The 18,336-nt window shown below is 42.9% G+C and overlaps 2 protein-coding genes across 2 annotated transcripts; both read right to left on the bottom strand.

The window, feature by feature from the left end:
- Positions 1-4,953: 4,953 nt before the first annotated feature.
- On the bottom strand, positions 4,954-5,958 carry LOC307092344 (N-formyl peptide receptor 2-like; the record flags this gene model as incomplete). Its single annotated transcript, XM_079759591.1, has 1 exon — positions 4,954-5,958. One exon carries the CDS (start codon positions 5,956-5,958, stop codon positions 4,954-4,956), a length of 1,005 nt encoding a protein of 334 aa, XP_079615717.1.
- Positions 5,959-12,781: 6,823 nt separating this feature from the next.
- Positions 12,782-13,786, bottom strand: LOC307092302 (N-formyl peptide receptor 2-like; the record flags this gene model as incomplete). Its single annotated transcript, XM_079759542.1, has 1 exon — positions 12,782-13,786. One exon carries the CDS (start codon positions 13,784-13,786, stop codon positions 12,782-12,784), a length of 1,005 nt encoding a protein of 334 aa, XP_079615668.1.
- Positions 13,787-18,336: the final 4,550 nt, after the last annotated feature.

The raw sequence follows: 18,336 nt of genomic DNA, 5'->3' as shown, positions 1-18,336 counted from the left end.
AAGCGTATTCCCGGCCAAACACTAGAAGGCAGAGTTGTCTCCACTTGTCACCTCGGCTTGACTCCTAAATTCACTGCGAATTGACTTGGTCCTGACCACTCCACAGACTGGGCTCCCCTTAAGGATGCCCACGGCCTCCATGTCACTCCTCCAGTCGTGCCTTCTCGGTTCCTATCCTGATATCTCAGTTAGGTGGGACCCATAAACCACTTCCTCCTCCTTATGCCACTTGATGATAAAATGTACACGCAACACAATCTTGGTTGTGTTTATAGCTCAATAGGCCACTTCACCTCAGTCGTATTTACTAGCCTTTTCTCCTCCCAATCCGAAGGCTGCCTCGGATAAACAAAACTCTTGACTCCCCCCAAATCTACCTCTCTCTCAATATTCCGTGCCTGTTTGTAATTTACTCAATTGTTAAATCTCCAAATCGAACACATCCTTGCACCCCCTTTCCATGACCATCCCATCCAAGTCAACCAAGGCTCTCTACAAAAAAACTGAGTCCACGCGTGGAATGGTTTCTCTCACCATAACCCTTGTCTGTATCCCTTATCTGGCTGCAGATCTGCACTAACCTTCCAAATCGCTTGTTCTTGCTTCTGATGCTGTCCCCACCCAAATCCGTTCTCTGGACACAAGCCAAATGATCTCTTAGAAACACAAATCATACCATGACATTATTCTGCTCAACAGCCTCCACTGGCTTCCAAACTCCTAGCTCAAGTTCCCCAAGCACTCGTGGGTCTGCACTGTGTACCCTTCAGAACGCATATATCCACTGTCGTCTTACACCCTGTGATGAATCCACACAGAATCCCTTTGATTTCTTGAATGTGCCAAGCTCATTGCCATCTCGGGGCTTTTTCAGCCTCTGTTCCTTTTGCCTACTATGCCCCTCCTTTTAAGCTTCCCACATCTGGCACTCTCTGACTATTGCTATCTCAGCTTAGATATTATATTCTCAGAAGGGTCCTTGCTGACTAACAGTGGAAAGCAGCTTCCCCAAGAAACGACGTATCACCAGGGACTGTCCTTGTTTATTTGTCCATTCATTTATTTTCTTTTTTTCTAAATACTCTCTACATTCATACACATGCAACCGAAGACTACGTAATTCATTCAGTGCTATATCTCTATAGCCATGCAGTGAGTCTCATATGTAATATATTTTAAAAGTAAAAGAAATAAATTTTAATAATTTATTTTATTTAACTCAACACATAGAGATTATCATTTGAGCCTAACCAATCTGAGAATTTTCAATGAGACATTTTCTCTTCCTTTTTCATACTAAGTCTTTGAATATCAGAATTCATTTTTGACTGCAGCTCAATTCAGGTCAGATTAGCAAAAACTTAATAGTCATATGTGGCAAGTGGATTGTTATTGGACAGTCCAGCTCTAGAGCTCAGGAGGTATCTGCCACATAATAGAAGCTCTCATAACAATTTTTAAATTCTCAGGCTTGGAACTTACCACCAGCTGCGACCTGTTCCTGTGTCCAGTTCCTGGCTTGCTGTGGCAGGAGGGCTTCAGCAGATGCTTTATTGAAGGACAAGGGGGAGGGACAATGGGGCTCAACCAGTCAGGTGACAGATGCCGAGATCTTGCAATTTCCATAAAACACTCTGGATATGTTGTCAGGGTACTTTATTTATTTATTTAAAATATATATTTATTAATTTCAGAGAGGAAGGGAGATGGAGAGAGAGATAAAAGCATCAATGATGTGATTCATGATCAGCTGCCTCCTGCATGCCCCTTACTGGGGATCGAGCCCGCAACCCAGGCATGTGCCCTAGACCGGAATTGAACCGGGGACCCTTCAGTCTGTATGCTGATGCTCTATCCACTGAGCAAAAGAGTATACTAGGGCAGGGTACTCTTTTTAGAACCTTAGTGTCTGAATATTTCCCTCACCTCCTACCTGCTGTGGGAGACTGGAGTTCAGTGCTCTAAATATCAAGGGCCAAGGATGTTTTGTGTCCGAGCCTTTCTCTTTCAGAAATTCAGAGAAATGAAAGAAACAATTACTGATGTGAGAGGATTTGGAGGTAAGCAGTAAAAACACATTTAATGGTTAAAAAAACCTTGTTTCTGCACTCAAACAACGCTTTAGACATCAGAGGTGTGTGTTTGTTCTGTACTGAAACATTCTCCAATTCTCTGTGGACCTGACCTGGGTGTTCTACAGTCTAATTCAGTCTGACACTGTCTGAAATTAGGGTCAGATCCTACAAGGTACAGGGCTCAGTGCTACAAGGCTACCCCACTTCAGGTGCCACTTGGGAGTCCCAGGTTGCCAATTTTACTTAAGACCGACCAGCTGTAAATCAGGGGTCCCCATAGTCCCCCTCCTTAGGTACAATGATTTGCTAGGATGACTCACAGAACTCAAGAAGGAATTTACTGGTACTTGTTTAGCAATTCATTATTAAGAATACAACTCAGAACAGTCAAATCGAAGAGATGCATTGGGCAAGGTATGGGAGATGGGTGTGCACATAGTTTCCAAGTTCTCTCTGGGGCATTATCCTCCCAATACCTTGATGTGTTCAACTACCTAGAAAATCATCAAGTCCTATGGTTCAAGAGTTTTTATGGAGCTCAATATCCTGCACCTTCCCAGCTATTGTTTCCAGAAGTCAGTGTGTTGAGCTGAAATTTAATCACTTGGTCCTACTGAGGCTACCTAGGGGTCCACCCTAACATACCTCATTAGCATAAATTCTGGTATGATCCAAAGGGACTCCTCATGATAAAAAGACAGTTCTAGCCCTAGATGGGTTGGCTCAATGGATAGAGCATTGGCCCTCGGACTAAAAGTTCCCGGTTCCACTTTGGCCAAGGGCCTGTACCTCAGGTGCAGGCTCTATCCCTGGCCCTGGTTGGAGTGGATGTGGGAGACAACCAATCTAAGTCTCTCTCTCTCTCTCTCTCTCTCTCTCAAAACCCTCAGGTGAGGATGAACAAAATTAACATAAGCATGCAGGAAACTTAAAAAAAAAACAACTTGATAAAAGACACCTTTATCATTTAGGAAATTGCAAGTGTTTAGATGCCAGTTGTAAGAACCAGGGACTAACACCAACATTTTTTTTGCATTTGAATATTTATTTTGAGTTCACCTTTGCCAATGCATCAGCATGTTCTGTTACACATTAGATGACAATGTGTGAGTGATTATTTGCGGAAACCAAGGAAAAAGGCTGAGAACTACCGTAGATTGTTTTATTTCAAAGCAAAGACACCAGTCAATAGTTAGCCAGAATATTTTATTTGAAACAGAAAGTCAAAATCTGAGGTGTTCATAAAAAGATAAGCCACTTGAGGATTTGTAAAAATTTTGGGAATGGCAGCGAGAGTTCAGTAAACAGGCCCCCATTCATCATGAATTCAGAGTTCATTTAATTAGATATTAAAGTTTATCAGTTGATACCTGGATGATGCTATTATTTATTGAGTCAGTAATTATATAACTCCTTCTTGGGTGTCTATCACATGTCAGGCACTATTTTACACATATGGTTTTGGGATTCATTCATGAACAATAAAGGCCAAACCCTGCCCTCAGATAGATTACATTCTTATCATGTAAAGATACCCCTACCAAGTACTGTAACACAGTTGTCATACTCTTTCATACCAATAAATTTGACCATTTGGAAAATATGGCTAAATTCCTTGAATGTCACAGATTACCAAAACAGACAGAGAGGTAATAGAAGGTCTGAATAGTCAGAAGTTATTAAAGAAATTGAGTCTGTTAAGAAGTCTTCTCAAAAAGGAAGCTCAAGACTGGTGAATTTCTCTAAACATTAATAAAATATATAACACCAGAGAATAGTATTGGAGGAATCACTTCCCAGCTCTTTTTCTTTTGATATAAAACCTGACATAGATATAAAAGTAAACGACTAAACCCATCTTTACATAATCATAAATGCAGAAATTCCAAACCCATCTAGTGAGATTAATTAGAAATATACAAAATATATCATGACCAATTGTGGTTATTCTATGAATACAAAGGTAATTTGACATTCAAAAATAAGTACAGTTTATGATGGTGTAAGTAAAATGATAAAAATAATATCATCTTAATAGCTGCTGAATATGCATTTGATATAGTCCAGCACTTATTCATGATTTTAAAAAGAAGCAAACCATTAGTAAAGTAGGAATAAGAAACTTGTTTTCAGATTTAAAAAATAGATAAAAACAAATCTACAGGAAACATCTTATTTCATGATGAAATACTAAAGTTTTTGCCTTAATATACTCTCTCTAAGCTTTACAGATTCCCCATCCATCTTCCTCTTCCTATCCCTGTATTCTTTCCCATGACCACCTACCCGCAGGATAGAACCAAAAATAAGGGCAATATACCCTGATGCCCATTTCTTCCCCCCAGATCAGGGGTCACCAAAGTACTTTTCCTGATGAGTGGTTCAGCGTGGAGAAGAGGCTATTCACTGATGTGATCGCTGCCAGACTGTCTAGCCAGATCCAGCTAGATTCAGGCCAGAGCAGAGATCGCTTTCCAGAAATTCCCTCAAAGACAGTCCAACCCCTCCCAAAGCCCCTGGCAAGCTGGTTTCTCGGACAGCCCCTCACTGTGTTTTGGGCAAGTATATAAGGCATTTTCTCGTTATCTGAGGTGGGTTATTCTCCAGTACCTCTATCCATCTGCACTGTCCTGTAAACTCCTTATCACCTGCCATGTGGCAGGGAGGAGATCCGTGTCATCTTGCTGCCTCCCAAGCTGAGCCTTGTATGTATGTTCCCTTAATAAACTCTGAGTGTAATAATGGGGCCCTCAGTCTCTTTCTACAGTCTCTTGGCCAGGGAAATTTTACCTAACACTCAGTATGACCTCAGGTAAGATGAAGCTGGAAGAGGGAGCAGGACAGGGGCAGGCAAAGCTCATAAATGAGCCCAGTCACCTCACATCTCCTGTAATTCGGCCTCAGTAGGAGGTGAAGCAGATTTGGTTGTTGTGTGACTGGTTGGGGCTGAGTCCTCAGTCAGGGCCCTCTCCAGACTGGCAGGCAGGGAGTCGATTAGTCTCTTTCGGAAGTCTCCCCCCAGGAAGATGTAGAGCATTGGGTTGAGGCAACTGTTGAAGAAGGCTAGGCAGCTTGTTAGGTACATCAGGAGACCAAAGATGGACATTTCTTCAAACACCATCTCTCTGATCCAAACTGTGTGTAGAAGAAGGCATAGTTGAAAGGGGAACCAACAAATAAAGAAGGAAGCCACGACAGCAGTGAGGACCCGTAAGGGACGGCCGAACTTAATTGTGCCCTTTTTGTGGATCTTGGCTGCAATGAGCCCATAGCAGATGGCGATGATGGACATCGGTAGAGTGAAGCCAATGACAAACCGGTTGATCCCTATGATTGCTACTGAGGTAAACCACCTCTGCATCTTCTCTTCTTCACCGATGTCACCCCAGAAGTCAATGTTGAAATCACAGTATACATCCCCGTTATCATCCGTTATTGTAGTCAAGAAGATGAGAACTGGCAAGTTAAGGAGTAGAGCAAGAATCCAGGGCACAATGATCACTTTTTTAGCCAGACTTAGAGTGCGGTGGTTCTGGGCCCAGACCGGATGCAGGACACAAATACAGCGGTCCAGAGCAATGAAAGCAATGAGGAAGACACTGGCATACAGATTTGTGTCTACCATAAGATAAACTAACTTGCATAGGAACCAGCCAAACGGCCATTGTCCTTTCATGGTATTTGAAACCATGATGAATGGCAGAGTGGCGCTGAAGAGGAAGTCGGCTAAGGCCAGGTTCAGGTAACACAAGATGGTGACTGTGCGTGCCATCCGGAATCCAGCCACCCAGATCACAAGCCCATTTCCCACGATGCCGAGGACACAGGTGATCCCTTGCATCACCAATGTGAAGATCTGTGGAGCAGTGCAGCCAGTTTCCATCCTGCCCACACCTGAAACATTTCAACAATGGGAATGTGTCAGCGGTGCACCATACTGCAGCATTTCTGTTCAGGCCAACAACTTCCACCAGAGCTTCCTCTCCAGACCCACTCCCCTGAACCTTGTGGCTAGTCACTAAAATTGGACAGACTCTTGGCTGTTCCTTTGGGAAAGGACACTTCTCCATGTTCCCATAATTAGTAGTATGCATTCTACCTATTAGGCTGATTACTCAACCAAGAGTGTTACAAGGCTCCTGTCCATCAGCGGAATCCTGAGCTGAGGGGGTATAAACAACAGAAAATCGATGGGAGGTATGGTGGGCACAGTGAGGGAGCAGTAGACTCAGAGTGAGTATGGTCACAACCCTTCCTCCCATGACTCAATGCATAGATGCTGGCAGGCTCTGCAGCCTCTGCCAGCCCCAGGTTCTCACCGACTCCCAGCTCCTGTTCCTCCCCCGTGAGAATCCTTGTCCTATTGATGGATTAGTCTTTAAAGTTTTAGAACGTGATTTGAGTCTATCGCTTGAACAATTACCGGTAATATATTGTAACGTGTTACATCCTGTGGAGTCTGTGGTGGTGGAGGTCAGTGAGGGGCCCTTCTTTACATTCAACCCTCTGTGTTCCACTGTCTGTCTGATATGGAGCTCTTCTCTGTTTGAGATACAAGGGATTTTCACTCATGGTATAGCTTTGGCATAGGGAATATGAGACTAATCGGTTCAGTTCATATTTGTGGGCTCTTACTAGAAACCATGCATTATATTAAGTGGGGATCATATATAAATGTTGATACAACAAGGAAGGATGATTGTGCAATGACAGGTGGGAAAAAGCCCATGAGGGAAAGTTGTGAAATTATGGGCCCACTCTCTCAATGCAGGGTGGGGGAGAATCTGTGTTCCAGATGGTACTCAGGTGGATTATGATGGCTGCTATTTGGTGTCTCATAAAAGGTGTCATTTATACTACAGTGTATCAACTCCAATGACAATATCCTTGCTTTTGGGTTGGTATCATCATCCATGGGATGATGGGAGGAAGTGACCTCCCAGTGTTAAAATTGTTAAGGGGCCCCACTGAATTGATGAGCACAGATTATACGTGGAAACTCAGCAGTCCCTTGTTACTTTACTCTATCATCATGTTTGCATTCCCATGGTTTGGAAATAATGGTTTCAGTACTTCTTTTTTCTCAAACTTATTTTTTTAAAATATGTTTTTATTGATTTTAGAGAGAGGGTAAGAAAGAGAGAGAGAGAGAAACATGGATGAGAGACAAATATCAATCAGCTGCCTCCTGCATGCCCTGAACTGGGGATCTAGCCCAAAACCCGGGCATGTCCCTGATGGGGAATCGAACCGGTGACCTCTTGGTTCATGGGTCAACGCTCAACCACTGAACCACCCTGGCCTGGCTCTCTTTAAACTTCTTAAACTCCTCCCCATTCCTGCTCTAAGCAGATGCCCTTGCCTCATATTTTAATGAGTAAACGGTAATAATGGTTGTGAACCTTTTAGCCTTCTCTCCAGCAAACCCCCCTCTATAGCTGCACCTGTATAGTGAATAGAGTTCTTGTTCTTCCCCTTTCACGTTTGCTCTGCATTTCCCCCTCTCACCTTCCCACCAATGCCCCTCCTGCAGTGTCACTTTTCTTTTCAGCCAAAACATCCTCAAGATTTTCCTTCTGCTGTAGCATTCTGTCACACCAACAGGACCATATGCCCTCCCTTCACACAGCAACCGCCCGTGGCCCATGCTCCTTTTCAGCTTCAGCACTGTGTTCTCTCAAGAGAATTCTCTTGGTGAAGCGTATTCCCGGCCAAACACTAGAAGGCAGAGTTGTCTCCACTTGTCACCTCGGCTTGACTCCTAAATTCACTGCGAATTGACTTGGTCCTGACCACTCCACAGACTGGGCTCCCCTTAAGGATGCCCACGGCCTCCATGTCACTCCTCCAGTCGTGCCTTCTCGGTTCCTATCCTGATATCTCAGTTAGGTGGGACCCATAAACCACTTCCTCCTCCTTATGCCAGTTGATGATAAAATGTACACGCAACACAATCTTGGTTGTGTTTATAGCTCAATAGGCCACTTCACCTCAGTCGTATTTACTAGCCTTTTCTCCTCCCAATCCGAAGGCTGCCTCGGATAAACCAAACTCTTGACTTCCCCCAAATCTACCTCTCTCTCAATATTCCGTGCCTGTTTGTAATTTAAGTACTCAATTGTTAAATCTCCAAATCGAACACATCCTTGCACCCCCTTTCCATGACCATCTCATCCAAGTCAACCAAGGCTCTCTACAAAAAAACTGAGTCCACACGTGGAATGGTTTCTCTCACCATAACCCTTGTCTGTATCCCTTATCTGGCTGCAGATCTGCACTAACCTTCCAAATCGCATGTTCTTGCTTCTGATGCTGTCCCCACCCAAATCCGTTCTCTGGACATAAGCCAAATGATCTCTTAGAAACACAAATCATACCATGACATTATTCTGCTCAACAGCCTCCACTGGCTTCCAAACTCCTAGCTCAAGTTCCCCAAGCACTCGTGGGTCTGCACTGTGCACCCTTCAGAACGCATATATCCACTGTCGTCTTACACCCTGTGATGAATCCACACAGAATCCCTTTGATTTCTTGAATGTGCCAAGCTCATTGCCATCTCGGGGCTTTTTCAGCCTCTGTTCCTTTTGCCTACTATGCCCCTCCTTTTAAGCTTCCCACATCTTGCACTCTCTGAATATTGCTATCTCAGCTTAGATATTATATTCTCAGAAGGGTCCTTGCTGACTAACAGTGTAAAGCAGCTTCCCCAAGAACAGCTGTATCACCAGGGACTGTCCTTGTTTATTTGTCCATTCATTTATTTTCTGTTTTTCTAAATACTCTCTACATTCATACACATGCAACAGAAGACTACGTAATTCATTCAATGCTATATCTCTATAGCCACACCAGTGAGTCTCATATGTAATATATTTTAAAAGTAAAAGAAATAAATTTTAATAATTTATTTTATTTAACTCAACACATAGAGATTATCATTTGAGCCTAACCAATCTGAGAATTTTCAATGAGACATTTTCTCTTCCTTTTTCATACTAAGTCTTTGAATATCAGAATTCATTTTTGACTGCAGCTCAATTCAGGTCAGATTAGCAAAAACTTAATAGTCATATGTGGCAAGTGGATTGTTATTGGACAGTCCAGCTCTAGAGCTCAGGAGGTATCTGCCACATAATAGAAGCTCTCATAACAATTTTTAAATTCTCAGGCTTGGAACTTACCACCAGCTGCGACCTGTTCCTGTGTCCAGTTCCTGGCTTGCTGTGGCAGGAGGGCTTCAGCAGATGCTTTATTGAAGGACAAGGGGGAGGGACAATGGGGCTCAACCAGTCAGGTGACAGATGCCGAGATCTTGCAATTTCTATAAAACACTCTGGATATGTTGTCAGGGTACTTTATTTATTTATTTAAAATATATATTTATTAATTTCAGAGAGGAAGGGAGATGGAGAGAGAGATAAAAGCATCAATGATGTGATTCATGATCAGCTGCCTCCTGCATGCCCCTTACTGGGGATCGAGCCCGCAACCCAGGCATGTGCCCTAGACCGGAATTGAACCGGGGACCCTTCAGTCTGTATGCTGATGCTCTATCCACTGAGCAAAAGAGTACACTAGGGCAGGGTACTCTTTTTAGAACCTTAGTGTCTGAATATTTCCCTCACCTCCTACCTGCTGTGGGAGACTAGAGTTCAGTGCTCTAAATATCAAGGGCCAAGGATGTTTTGTGTCTGAGCCTTTCTCTTTCAGAAATTCAGAGAAATGAAAGAAACAATTACTGATGTGAGAGGATTTGGAGGTAAGCAGTAAAAACACATTTAATGGTTAAAAAAACCTTGTTTCTGCACTCAAACAACACTTTAGACATCAGAGGTGTGGGTTTGTTCTGTACTGAAACATTCTCCAATTCTCTGTGGACCTGACCTGGGTGTTCTACAGTCTAATTCAGTCTGACACTGTCTGGAATTAGGGTCAGATCCTACAAGGTACAGGGCTCAGTGCTACAAGGCTACCCCACTTCAGGTGCCACTTGGGAGTCCCAGGTTGCCAAATTGTACTCAAGACTGACAAGCTGTAAATCAGGGGTCCCCATAGTCCCCCTCCTTAGGTACAATGATTTGCTAGGATGACTCACAGAACTCAAGAAGGAATTTACTGGTACATGTTTAGCAATTCATTATTAAGAATACCACTCAGAACAGTCAAATCGAAGAGATGCATTGGGCAAGGTATGGGGGATGGGTGTGCACATAGTTTCCAGGTTCTCTCTGGGGCATTATCCTCCCAATACCTTGATGTGTTCAACTACCTAGAAAATCATCAAGTCCTATGGTTCATGAGTTTTTATGGAGCTCAATATCCTGTACCTTCCCAGCTATTGTTTCCAGAAGTCAGTGTGTTGAGCTGAAATTTAATCACTTGTTACTACTGAGGCTACCTAGGGGTCCACCCTAACATACCTCATTAGCATAAATTTTGTGTGCTCCAAAGGGACTCCTCATGATAAAAAGACAGTTCTAGCCCTAGATGGGTTGGCTCAATGGATAGAGCATTGGCTCTTGGACTAAAGGGTCCCGGGTTCCATTTTGGCCAAGGGCCTATACCTCAGTTGCAGGATCTATCCCTGACCTTTGTTGGAGTGGATGTGGCAGGTAACCAATCGAGCGCTCTCTCTCTCTCTCTCTCTCTCTCTCTCTCTCTCTCTCTCTCTGTCTCTCTCTCTCTCTCTCCCTTCCACTCTAAAAACCTTCAGGTGAGGATTAACAAAAATAAATCAACAAAATTAACATAAGCATGCAGGAAACTTTTAAAAAAATTGATAAAAGACACCTTTATCATTTAGGAAATTGCAAGTGTTTAGATGCCAGTTGTAAGAACCATGGACTAACACCAACATATTTTTTTGCATTTGAATATTTATTTTGAGTTCACCTTTGCCAATGCATCAGGATGTTCTGTTACACATTAGATGACAATGTGTGAGTGATTATTTGCGGAAACCAAGAAAAAAGGCTGAGAACTACTGTAGATTGATTTATTTCAAAGCAAAGACATCAGTCAACAGTTAGCCAGAATACTTTATTTGAAACAGAAAGTCAAAATTTGAGGTGTTCATAAAAAGATAAGTCACTTGAGGATTTGTAAAAATTTTGGGAATGGCAGCAAGAGTTCAGTAAACAGGCCCCCATTCATGATGAATTCAGAGTTCATTTAATTTTACATTAAAGGTTTTCAGTTGATACCAGGATGATGCTATTATTTATTGAGTCATTAGTTATATAACTCCTTCTTGGGTGTCTATCACATGTCAGGCACTATTTTACACATATGGTTTTGGGATTCATTCATGAACAATAAAGGCCAAACCCTGCCCTCAGATAGATTACAGTCTTATCATGTAAAAATACCCCTACCATGTACTGTAACACAGTTGTCATACTCTTTCATACCAATAAATTTGACCATTTGGAAAACATGGCTAAATTCCTTGAATGTCACAGATTACCAAAACAGACAGAGAGGTAATAGAAGGTCTGAATAGTCTGAAGTTATTAAAGGTATTGAGTCTGTTAAGAAGTCTTCTCAAAAAGAAAGCTCAAGCCTGGTGAATTTCTCTAAACATTAATAAAAAATATAACACCAGAGAATAGGAGGAATCACTTCCCAGCTCTTTTTCTTTTGATGTAAAACCTGACATAGATATAAGAGGGAAGTAAAAGACTAAACCCATCTTTACATAATCATAAATGCAGAAATTCCAAACCCATTTAGTGAGATTAATTAGAAATATACAAAATATATCATGACCAACTGTGGTTATTCTATGAATACAAAGGAAATTTGACATTCAAAAATAAATACAGTTTATGATGGTGTAAGTAAAATGGTAAAAATAATATCATCTTAATGGCTGCTGAATATGCATTTGATATAGTCCAGCACTTATTCATGATTTAAAAAAGAAGCAAACCATTAGTAAAGTAGGAATAAGAAACTTGTTTTCAGATTTAAAAAATAGATAACAAATCTACAGGAAACATCTTATTTCATGATGAAATACTAGTTTTTGCCTTAATATACTCTCTCATCTAAGCTTTACAGATTCCCCATCCATCTTCCTCTTCCTATCCCTGTATTCTTTCCCATGATCACCTATCCCCAGGGTAGAACCAAAAATAAAAGCAATATACCCTGATGCCCATTTCTTCCCCCAGATCAGGGGTCACCAAAGTACTTTTCCTGATGAGTGGTTCAGCGTGGAGAAGAGGCTATTCACTGATGTGATCGTTGCCAGACTGTCTGGCCAGTTCCAGCTAGGTTCAGGCCAGAGCAGAGATCGCTTTCCAGAAATTCCCTCAAAGACAACCCCTCCCAACACCCACAGCCTACTGGTTCCTTGGACGGCCCCTCACTGTGTTTTGGGAAAGTATATAAGGCATTTTCTCCTTGTCTGAAGTGGGTCATTCTCCAGTACCTCCATCCATCTGCACTGTCCTGTAAACTCCTTATCACCTGCCATGTGGCAGGGAGGACATCCGTGTCATCTTGCTGCCTCCCAAGCTGAGCCTTGTATGTATGTTCCCTTAATAAACTCTGAGTGTAATAATGGGGCCCTCAGTCTCTTTCTACAGTCTCTTGGGCAGGGAAATTTTACCTAACACTCAGTATGACCTCAGGTAAGATGAAGCTGGAAGAGGGAGCAGGACAGCAGCAGGCAAAGCTCATAAATGAGCCCAGTCACCTCACATCTCCTGTAATTCGGCCTCAGTAGGAGGTGAAGCAGATTTGGTTGTTGTGTGACTGGTTGGGGCTGAGTCCTCAGTCAGGCCCCTCTCCAGACTGGCAGGCAGGGAGTGGATCAGTCTCTTTCGGAAGTCTCTCCCCAGGAAGACATAGAGCATTGGGTTGAGGCAGCTATTGAAAAAGGCCAGGGTGCCTGTTAGAGATACCAGGAGAATAATGATGTCGTAGTTTCCTTCAAATACTGCTCTGGCACAGAGTGTATTCAGAAGAAGACACAGTTGCATGGGGAACCAGCAAATGAAAAAGGAAGCTCCGACAACTGTGAGGACCCGTAAGGGACGGCGGGACTTTATCATTCCCTTGTTTCGGATCTTGGCTGCAATGAGCCCATAGCAGATGGCGATGATGGACATCGGTAGAGTGAAGCCAATGACAAACCGGTTGATCCCTATGATTGCTGCTGAGGTAGAAAACCTCTGCAACTTCTCTTCTTCACTGATGTCACCCCAGAAGTCAAAGTCAAAACCACAGTATATATCCCCGTTATCATCCGTTACTGTATTTAAGAAGATGAGAACTGGCAAGTTAAGGAGTAGAGCAAGAATCCAGGGTACAATGATCACTTTTTTAGCCAGACTTAGAGTGCGGTGGTTCTGGGCCCAGACCGGATGCAGGACACAAATACAGCGGTCCAGAGCAATGAAAGCAATGAGGAAGACACTGGCAAACAGGTTTGTGTCTCCCATAATGCTAAATAACTTGCATAGGAACTGGCCATAAGGCCATCGTGCCTGCATAGAAATTACAACAATGAAGAATGGCAGAATGGCGCTGAAGAGGAAGTCAGCTATGGCCAGGTTTAGGTAACACAAGGTGGTGACTGTGCATGCCATCCGGAATCCAGCCACCCAGATCACAAGCCCATTTCCCACGATGCCGAGGACACAGGTGATCCCATGCGCCACAAATAAGAAGATCTGCAGAGCAGTGTAGCCAGTTTCCATCCTGCCCACACCTGAAACATTTCAACAATGGGAATGTGTCAGCGGTGCACCATATTGCAGCATTTCTGTTCAGGCCAACAACTTCCACTAGAGCTTCCTCTCCAGACCCACTCCCCTGAACCTTGTGGCTAGTCACTAAAATTGGACAGACTCTTGGCTGTTCCTTTGGGAAAGGACACTTCTCCATGTTCCCATAATTAGTAGTATGCATTCTACCAATTAGGCTGATTACTCAACCAAGAGTGTTACAAGGCTCCTGTCCATCAGCGGAATCCTGAGCTGAGGGGGTATAAACAACAGAAAATCGATGGGAGGTATGGTGGGCACAGTGAGGGAGCACTAGACTCAGAGTGAGTATGGTCACAACCCTTCCTCCCATGACTCAATGCATAGATGCTGGCAGGCTCTGCCGCCTCTGCCAGCCCCAGGTTCTCACCGACTCCCAGCTCCTGTTCCTCCCCCGTGCGAATCCTTGACCTATTGATGGATTAGTCTTTAAAGTTTAGGGTGTGGTTTGAGTTTATGGCTGAAGGTAATCTTGAACAGTTACTGGTCATATATTGTAACATGACATTCTGAGCAGTCTGTGCTAGAAGAGGTTAGTGAATTCGGCCCTTCTGTTTTCCATTGTCCCTGTTTACCATGGCGCTCTCTGTTTGAGATACAAGGAATTTTCACTCATGGTATAGCTTTAGTATCTGTGGCATAGATAATATTAGAATAATAGATTTAGTTAATATTTGTGGGGTTCTTACTAGAAACCATGCATTCTATTAAATGGCAATGCTATATATATATATATATATATATATATATATATATACACACACACACACACACACACACACGCACGCACGCACATACACACACACTAGTATATCCAGTTGACTTACACTAGTATATCCAATTGACTTACACACAGTAGTATATCCAGTTGACTTACACACAACTCTATTATGGTCATTATATCTAGTTTTCATAAGAATAAATTGATATTCAAAGCAATTATGAGACCTAGAAGGTCAGTTAGGTAGTAAGTGGTAGAGGTAGGACTTGAATCCAGCTAGATCTGACTTCCAGTCCTTCCTCTACTATACCACTGTGACATTCATTGCTGAATTTCCACCCGATACCCATTTCTTCATTAAAAAAACTTATTTTTAATCCTCACCAGAGGATATATTTTAAAAATACATTTTTATTGATTTGAGAGAGAGGGGGAGGGAAAAGGAGAGAGAGAGAAACATTATCTATCGGCTGTCTCCTGCACATCCCCTATGCGGGATCGAGCCTGTAATCCAGGCATGTGCCCGGACTGGGAATCTCACCAGTGACCTCTTGGTGCATGGGATGACGCTCAACCAACTGAGCCACATGGTTGGGTTCCCCCATTCTTCTCTGCTGACCATACCTCAGTTATATTTAGTTTCTCACTCTTCAGGGAAGATGTTCCTCTCCATCTTTGGAGGCAAATCCTGATAGTCTCATTCGTAACTGGAATTTGCTTTGCTTTGCAAAGGAGTATTTTAGCAGTGGAACATGACCAAATCCTGTGCAAAAACACTAGGGGAAGATATCCTGGGGAGCTTTTGGCATAAATTTGCTTGCTCTTAGGAATGAGAATGCACAAAAATATAGTAGTTATTGCCTCTGGACCGGGGCACATCTGTAACTGTTGCCTCCAGATTCAACCCAATATCTGTGTTACCCACTTGTCTATTCCACCTATCCAAGCTCCTCATTCTGTGGTCTATGAGCTTTACAGAAACATCCAGGGTGGCTGTTGAAATGCACATTCATGAACCCATCCTTGAATCTCATTGCATAACATCTAGGGTAATTTTGTATGGCCTAAAAAATTGAGACTCATCTTAGCCTAGGCTAACTTGCTTCCTGCAGAGACATACCAATTTTTGAGCACCGATGTACATTTAGTACTTGTAATAATATTGCAAGCCCAGCCAGCATGGCTCACCACTGGTTGGGTGTCAACCTACGAACCAGGAGGTTGAAGTTTGGTTCCCGTTCAGGGCACATGCCCGAGTTGTGGGCTCGATCCCCAGGGGGGGCTGTGCGAGAGCAGCTGATCAATGATTCTCTCTCTCCCTTCTTCTCTGAAAGAAATAAAAAAGTATATAAATAATATTGCAAGACATCCATTATGATCCCTTTTCACCAGGGGGAAATCATGGTCGAAGGGTTTCAGTAGTTGTTCACTGTCATGAGCCCAGCCAGCCAGTGGAGACAGCAAGCTTTGAAAACCAGATTGAACTGATTCCAGAGCCACTGCCTTTGCCACTGTAAATACTGTCTTTTAAAGATCCCTCCCCCAATTTTACCTGGAGATGACCATACCCTAGTATGACAATTTACTTCATTTTTTTCCCCCTTTTTCTTTTGTTCCTGTTTCACTTAACACTTTCACCCAGTTGTCTATGGGATATTGCTTCACGTAGGGCAGGGTTTCTCAATCTTGGCAACATTGATATTTGGGTGGATAATTCTTTGTTTTGGGGGACTGTCCTCCACATTGTAGAATGTTTATCCACCTCTCTGGCCTTCTGCAAGAACCCAGTAGCAACACCTTCCAGCTATAAGTGTCAAATGTCCTCAGGGGGTAAAATCACCTCTAGTTGAGAGTCAGTATTTTACGGTAGTGTTGGTCACTGGAGTTATGTCAATCTGTATTCTAATCTCTTCTCTGACACCTTGCCCAATATGAGTGTTTAGTTAGTGATATCTCTTTGAACTACAGTTTGCTCCTCTACAGATAGGGTGATTTTCTGGTTAAAGCAATTTTTAGGTGAGGATTAGATGAGAATAGACATGGAAATCTTTTAGGGTGGACCAAGTGTCTTTAACACATGGGGACTCTTGGTGCTCACCAGCCTCTGTCCTGTGTCCTAGGACACAATCCTGGACCATACATTGTGGAAGCTCAAGTTCAGGTCAAGAACAATGGTGATCATTATTATATTAACTACTTATGAACATCTTGTATGTGCCAAGAGCTCCTCTCTTAATCCTCAGGAAAAGTCCTCTTATATGGCTCTTGAGGATTGCATGTGTGAATATGTGTAAAGCACTAAGCATACTCTGTGACTTTCAAAATATGGAATCATGGTAGTTAACTAGTATAACCATTGTACTGATCAGGAAGTGAAGGCTTAAACTGGTTATATTAATTTTTTGAAAGCCCCCAGTTAGTAAGAGGGAGAGCCTGAATTTGAGCTCAGGATTCCACCAGAAATCTCCTCTTAACTTTCTCCCACCCCATACTTCTTCTACAGGGTCAGTTCTCTCTACCCACCCAGTCGACACCCTACAAGGGCCTCAGAGGATATGATGAGCTCAACAATTTCTTAAATTATTGGTTTAAAAATGTTGATACAACAAGGAAGGATGATTGGGCAATGATAGTTAGGGAAAGGTCAATGCGACAGAGTTGTGAAATTATGGGCCCTCTCTCATTGCAGGGTGGGGGAGAGCCTGGTTCCACAGATGGTGCTTAGATGGGTTATGATGGCTGCTATTCGGTGACTCATAAAAGGTGTCATTTACAGGACAATTTATCAACTCCAATGACAACATCCTTGCTTTTGGATTAGTGTCATCATACATTGGGCAGAGAGAGCAACCTGCCCAAGATCAGAATTGTTGCGGGGCACCACCCAATTTATGACCACAGATTTCACATGGGAACTCAGCAGTCCCTTGTTATGTTCCTCTCTTTCTTCATCACGTTTGCATTTTCATGCTTTGAAGTTCTGATTTCTCCTCAGATTTCTTAACCTCCTCCCCATTCCTGCTCTCAGCTGATGCCCTTGACTAATATTTTAATGAGAAAAGGGTAATGATTGTGAACTTTTTAGCCTTCGCTCAAGCATACTCTCTAGTCTGTCTGTACCTGTTAGTGAGTGAGTCAAGAGTTCTTGTTCATTCCCCCTTCATGTTTGCTCTGGATCCTCTCTCTGTCCCACTTTCCCAACAATTCCCCATCTGCAATATCACTTATCTGCCAAAACTTCCCCAAGATATTCTTTCTACGAGACCATTCCATCAGACAAACATGATCATAGCCCCTCCCTTCACAAAGAAATTGTCCTTGGCCTAAGCTCCTTTCCAGCTTCAGCCTTGTTCTCTCAAGAAAATTCTCACAGTGAAGAGTATTCACAGCCAAACGCTGAAAGGCAGTGTCTCCACTTGTCACCTCAGTTTTTCTCCTAAACTCACTGCAAATTGACTTGGGTCCTGAGCACTCCACGGACTGTGCTCCCCTTAAGGAGGCCTATGGCCTCCATGCCACCGCCCCAGTGTGCCTTCTCAGGTCTTATCCTGATATCTTAGTGACATGAGACCCATAAACCACATCCTCCTTCTGAAAACAAGTTTTTTATGCCTTTAGATGGTAAAATGCACACACTTCGGTTGTCTTTAAAGCTCTGTTGGCCACTTCAACTCAGCATTATTTACTTTCTTTTTCTCCTCTAATTAAAAAAACACATTTATTATTGAAAGTATTACAGATGTCCCCCCTTTTCCCTCCCCCC

This window comes from Cnephaeus nilssonii, assembly GCF_951640355.1.
Source record: "Cnephaeus nilssonii genome assembly, chromosome: 20".
NCBI classification, from domain to species: Eukaryota; Metazoa; Chordata; class Mammalia; order Chiroptera; family Vespertilionidae; genus Cnephaeus; species Cnephaeus nilssonii.
The sequence above is the reverse complement of the archived record's forward strand: the minus strand, read 5'-3'. Positions and strand labels throughout refer to the sequence as shown.